The sequence below is a fragment of the Echinops telfairi genome, unplaced genomic scaffold (genome assembly GCF_000313985.2).
Source record: "Echinops telfairi isolate 266 unplaced genomic scaffold, ASM31398v2 ScPeMD7_7472;HRSCAF=8510, whole genome shotgun sequence".
NCBI lineage: Eukaryota > Metazoa > Chordata > Mammalia > Afrosoricida > Tenrecidae > Echinops > Echinops telfairi.
This window is the reverse complement of record NW_022111376.1, coordinates 2,712,775-2,718,396: the sequence shown is the minus strand read 5'-3', so window position 1 is coordinate 2,718,396 and position 5,622 is coordinate 2,712,775. Positions and strand designations below refer to the sequence as shown.

At 59.5% G+C, this 5,622-nt stretch overlaps 2 protein-coding genes across 4 annotated transcripts in view; both read right to left on the bottom strand.

The window, feature by feature from the left end:
* The window catches only part of NAA10 (N-alpha-acetyltransferase 10, NatA catalytic subunit), a 3,482-nt gene extending 2,920 nt beyond the window's left edge, over nt 1-562 (bottom strand). The window contains exon 1 of the mRNA XM_045285539.1: nt 124-562. Coding sequence (XP_045141474.1) covers nt 124-150 — 27 coding nt within the window. The 5' untranslated portion in view covers nt 151-562. The remainder of the gene's footprint in view (nt 1-123) is intronic.
* Nucleotides 548-5,622, bottom strand: part of LOC101663062 (renin binding protein) — a 5,356-nt gene continuing 281 nt past the window's right edge. For all 3 annotated transcript variants that reach the window (XM_045285538.1, XM_004717598.2, XM_045285537.1), the window contains exons 2-11: nt 5,423-5,532; nt 5,226-5,301; nt 5,043-5,118; nt 4,756-4,928; nt 4,314-4,538; nt 4,021-4,102; nt 3,760-3,935; nt 2,912-3,043; nt 776-863; nt 548-697 (exon numbers count right to left, since the gene is read on the bottom strand). In XM_045285538.1, the coding sequence (XP_045141473.1) occupies nt 576-697; nt 776-863; nt 2,912-3,043; nt 3,760-3,935; nt 4,021-4,102; nt 4,314-4,538; nt 4,756-4,928; nt 5,043-5,118; nt 5,226-5,301; nt 5,423-5,529 (1,257 nt within the window). In that variant the 5' untranslated portion in view covers nt 5,530-5,532 and the 3' untranslated portion in view covers nt 548-575. The remainder of the gene's footprint in view (nt 698-775; nt 864-2,911; nt 3,044-3,759; nt 3,936-4,020; nt 4,103-4,313; nt 4,539-4,755; nt 4,929-5,042; nt 5,119-5,225; nt 5,302-5,422; nt 5,533-5,622) is intronic.

Sequence of the window (5,622 nt, the reverse complement as noted above, 5' to 3'; positions counted from 1 at the left end):
CCCATTCTCGTCCTCCGCGATGTAAGAGAGCTGGGGCCAAGAGAGGCCGGGGTAGAAGTAGTACTTCATCTGGTCGTTCTCCGGGAGGCACAGCAGGTTGCAGTGCTGCATGTTCATCAGGTCCTCGGGCCTCGCATTGCGGATGTTCATGGCGGCGGCGGGGGGCTGGGAACGAGTCGCGGGCCCCAGGGGGTCGTGGGCGCCCGGTCGGTGGCCGCCGCGCCTCGATGAGCCACCGGTGCGGCCAGGCGGGCCAGCGGAAGAGGCAATGCGCGCTGGGCTGGCCACCGGCAGGAAGCGCGCTGCCACTAGACCCGCCTTGGCGGCCGCTTGACCAATACGCGGGGTTAGCCAGTGCTGGGTCGGCCTGGCGCGCAGAGAGCCAATTCGAGGAGCGTTCGTACCCGCAGGGCGGACCAATGAGCGAGGCTCCAGGCGTGCCAACGTGTGACGAGTTCTCGGCAGCGGGCTGGTCCCAGCCCGGCGAGCAGGTGACTGCGGGCCTCCCACCCTCCCGCGGGCCCCCGGAGGCGCATGCACGCACAGGTAGCGTAGGCGGAGCTTTATTGCGTGCCTCAGCGGGCGGGTTCGGTGGTCGGGTCCTGGACCGGAACCCTGGGGGCTGGGCTGGCGCGGTTCAGCAGAGCATCCAGCATCTCCTCGCACATGGCCAGGCACCGCGGCACGTGGAAGCAGCCTGCCGGGAGAGGCAGCCGACCGGTTTGGCGGAGGCGCAAGGGGCCCCATCTAGCACCCCCAGCCTCACCCTACTCACCTTTAAAAGGACCCCCCTTAATCGTGAGGGCCACCTTCCCTTCTCGGTTCAGGTAGCCAAACCATTCTCCGTATTTGGGGTCACGGAACTGGAAGGAAATGACACAATAAGAGCAGTTGCCTCCGTCACCACTGGCCCCAACAGCAGGGCAGGTTCAGGACTGGGCTGAGGCCCGAGAGTGTCGTGCAAAGTCGGCTTTTGGCAAATATGGAAGTGAGGGGCAAGATGGGAACCGAGTGATGGTTACTCGGGTGTACACGCGCCGTTGGATTTGTGTAGTGGGCCCAGTTTAGTGTATGTCACTCATACATCAGTGAAATAAACCCTGATGGAGACACCTGCGACAGAATTTCATAAGTGGGGGACGGCAGCTCAGGCGGTTCAGGCCACCTGCCTTTGCCCACATCCCACCGGGCACCTGGCTTGTGGGCTGGGCCTCTCCCATCCATCAGTTTCTCCGACTTACCAGCGTGAACTACGTACGTGCCAGGTCTTCAACCCTTGTCAGAAAGACCGCCAAAACTCCACCCAACAAAAATGCAAACCCACCTCATCCCAACTGTTAGTGACCCACTCGGACAGCATCGGAACTGCCCACTGCCTTTAAAGAGGCACAGCTTTGTCCTGCAGAATGGCTAGACAGCTGTAACTACTGGCATTTTGTTTCACAGCTGAACATTTTAACTGCGATGCCATCAGGACTCAATTTTAGAAAGATCACAGGGGAAACCAATCACATTGAAACAGCAGAAGGTCTTTAAAAACTGCCCACGAAAGCCCATGTATTCTCTGAAGGGAATGAAGTTCTACCTATTAATTATGCTTATGTTACTCATTCTTTTGTTCAGGATCATATTTTAGGGCCTTCATTTCTGTGTCAGAGCGGAACCCTTCTCACCCCAGGCAATCAAGTCAGCTTTGTGGATCCCACTGTTGTAGTCAATTACCTGACAATTACAGCACTTCCAATGGCTTCGTACCATCTCCAGCTCATTCAAAGGTCTGCCTTACATTGCATGCAGTCTCTCTAGGACGTGCTCTTTGTTATTGTATCAGTATTGAGCTATGACCGTGGGCCTTTTCACCACTTCGGAGAGCATTGCTGATCGGGCACAACTCTTAACTGCCACAGGACAGACCCCCTGGGAGTGCTGCTGTGAAGACACTGAGTCCATGTGTCAGGGAGAAAATGCTATCTAGACCCTGACCTACTGAGGTGACAATAGCACTATCTCCTCACCCTGCCTGCCCCTTTGACTTCTGGAAAGTCCTCACTGCTTCCCGCTCGGCTGGGCCTTCCCATGGCTCTGCTCTTCTCGGGGGCTCAGCTCACTGCCCTTGGGCCTCGCAGGAGCCTTTCTAGCCCTGTGACACTCTCAGACCTCTCCCAGGAACCAGGCAGGCTGCGGGGATCCCCTCCCCCCAACCGCAAACTGACCAGTGCCTCCTTCCTCTGCCTCCCTCTCATCTAGTGTCTCAGAAGCCAGCAACGCGCCCCCCCCCCCAACATCCCACTCCACCCCCATTAGACTGGAGTGTTCCTAAAGGTCGCATCTGCCCAAGACCTCCAAAGGTGACTTTATTTGGGAATCAGGGTTTTATGGAGATAAGATTGTTTGGGATCTTGAGATTGTCCTGCATTGAGAGGAAGGTCCCGCCTCTGAGCCCTACCCTGCCCACACCTGGCCTCTGGGCACCTTCCAGTCCTACCCCAGGCAGACAGCTCAGAATCCACCTTTTTCCCAGACCCAGGTGAGATAAGAAATAGCTTCAGATTCTGCCTGTTAGGGGCTTTCAGCAGGGGGTGGGTCAGAAGGACCTGCTTGCAAGCCCTGTCCAGTGCTGACTAATTAACTGTGGCTGGAGGTCAGACCAGGTGACACCACTCAGTCCCGCTCCTTTGCAGGGTTCCCCTACTTTGTTGCAGGCACTCCTACCATTGGGCTTGCCCTTGCCATGCCCTCTGTCCTAGAACCCACCACCACCACCATCACCCTCCTGAGACTTCATTCACAGCCTGGGTGCTGCAGGTTGACCTGGCTTCTCCCCCACCCCAGGAAGGCACTCCTCGAACATCTTCCATGATGAAACATGAGAACCCCTGGCCCCAGCTGCCTCCTAGTCTCCTCGGCTCACCTGGCGGAAGGTGTACTCGGCGACCTGACAGAAGAGGCGCAGCAAGGCAGGGTCTCCAGTGGCACTGTAGCCCATGAGGAAGGCGATCATGGCTTCACTGTGAGGCCACCAGAGCTTCATGGCCCACTCCAGCTGTGAGCAGAACAGAGCCTTGGCTCAGAGCCCCGCCCCGCCCCAGCCCAGGTACTTGTCATTTGATCACATGTCTTTCAGGAGTGGCTTCCTGAGCAGGCATAGTGTCCCATGTAGTCCCTTCCAGAAGAACAAAAAAGGGTCTCAAGTCCATGAATGGAAGTGCTGTGTGGCTGTTCATTGGCCCCACCCAGCTCCCCTCTCCTGGTTGGACCTGTGTTCCCCAAAGCTAGTGGGTGTCCCAATCCCCTGGCACCTGGTTTGGAAATAGTGTCTTGGCAGATGTAATTAGCTACTGAAGTGGCTAGGCCCTAATCTAATCCCAGTGGCATCCTTAGATGGTGAGAAGAGACGAGCCAAATTCCACAGGCAGAGGCAGAGGTTGGCGGGGTGCAGCCATTAGCTAAGGCTTGCCGGCGGCTGCCTGAAGCTGGAAGAGGAAGGAAGGCCCCTTCTACAGCCTGCAGGAGAGGCTCAGCCCTCAGACACCCTGAGGGGGGCCTTCTGGCCCTTAGTGTGGGGTCCTGAGTGTCCACAGCCCCTGGCCACTCCTACACTGAGTCCACCTGCATGTGAAAGGGAGCATCTCGCCCACCCACCGCAGAGGCTAGGCTTGGCCCTGGGTGGGTGGGTGGGGGGTAGTCGGTGGGGGCGTGGTTGTTGCACAAGCCCAGTCCTGCTGCTCAGCTCTAGGGTGGCCCTGGCAGCTATCCCACCTGGGTGGGGCAGAGGCCATCGGCATCCTGGAAGTAGAAGAGGCCTCCATGCTCAGGATCCCATCCTGAGTGGAAGGGCAGCAGCAGGAACTTCTCAATGATGTGGGCTTGCAGCTTGGAATCACCTTTCCGGCTGGCATAAGAAAGCAGGAACCAGCCGGCTTCCATTGCGTGGCCTGGTGAGGGGAGGCCGGGGCCGTGTTTTTCGAGGGGCCTTGGAGGGCAGTCCCTCTTCTCGCCCCACTCCACTTGGTCTCTTACCAGGGTTCTGTTGTCTTCCCAAACAGCCGGCCAGTTCCCCGCCATCCTCAGCCACGTTCTCCAGCACAGCCGTCCCCTCCCGCTTCAGGCGAGAGTAGGGGTGGGTGGGGGAGTCCGGCCTCAGCCTCATATCTCAAGCACCCCTCCCTCCCAGTTGTACTGGTGGGCAGGATCTGAGGAGGGGCTGAGCCACAGTTCCCATTCAAGCTCTCCACCTTCAGCCTCCCAGCCCCCAGGGCAGGCAGACAGAGGCGGTGCAGGGTGAATGGGGGAAGAGCCGCCCTGGCCCCCACCTGGACATGCTGTAGAATCCGATGGACACACCAGTCCCCCAGCTCTGCGTATCTGGTGGCCAGCTCAGCATCAGCCTCCGAGAACTGCTCCACCAGGCAGAGCAGCATCATGGGTACTGCCAGGGGCTCAGCCCTGGTGGCCCCCGGTAGCTGCGGTCTCCCCAGCCCCGAAGGGTCTTCCCGTACCCAGTGGGTCAGCTGCTCCATCATCGCCAGCGCCTCCCTCTGGCAGGAGGAAGGGATAGGCCAGGCTGAGGGAACACCTGTCCCTTCCTGGCCTGTTCTCTCCCACCTCAAGAAGGAGAGGCCCCCTGCGGGAGTGGGGGGCTGTGGGGCCAGCCGGGGACTTAGGGGGGGCTCAGAGAAGGGGAGACACCCTCTACATTGGATGACAATACAGCATGGTCAAGGAGTAGGAAGTGCCAAGAGGAGTGTCCCCTACCCGGTAGCAGGTGTCCCCTGTGGCCCGCCATAGCTCGTCCATGGCCATGGTGTAAAAACACTCGCTGAAGATGGTGCGCTGCACCTTGACTGGGGAGCCATCTCGAGTCAGCACGAAAGCACATTTCTTCTCTGCAGGTGTCACCCGGGCATGGCGAAGCAGAAAGTCCCCACCTGGCATTTGCACAACTTCAGGGAGGAAGCCATCCCTTGGGCGTTTCCAAGGCCTGCCTTTCCCGGTTCTGAAACCCTCTCAGAGCCTCAGGGAGCCTGGGGATGGGTGACCACCTGCTTTGGCCGCATCCAGCAGCTCAGGGCGGTGGAAACGTTCTATCTTGCGGTACAGGCGACAGTACATCCAAACCTATGGGGGCAGCAGGAGGGAAAGGTCTTCGGCTGGCCTGCACCTGGCCTATGTCATGCAGGTGGGGGCAGCAGGCCGGGAGGACCACGTCCTGTAAGCGCTCCTACCTGCCTCCCCTGCAGCCACACGTACTTGAGGTCGTCATACACTTGCCCATCCTGACCCAGGCACGTGAGGAAACCCCTGTTCAGGAAGCAGAGCCACAGTGTTAGGTGGGAGTTTACTCAGCCCTCACCCGCCCCCAGGAGAGACGGCCTGGGGGGCGTTCTGGGCGGGCTGAGGGGGCCTGAAGGGCGCAGCCCACCCGTGCACTCGGTCGTGTGAGTGTTCGGTCCAGAAGGCCATGACCTGGTCCAGCTCTTGCCGCATGCGCTCCCTCCAGGCCAGCAGCGTCTCCCGCTCTTTGTCCATGTCCTGGGGGAACTTCGGCATTAAGGTCCCCACCCCACCGGACTCTCCAGGTCCCACCCTGGGGCCTCAAATCCAGTCCCGGGCTTTCCCCCC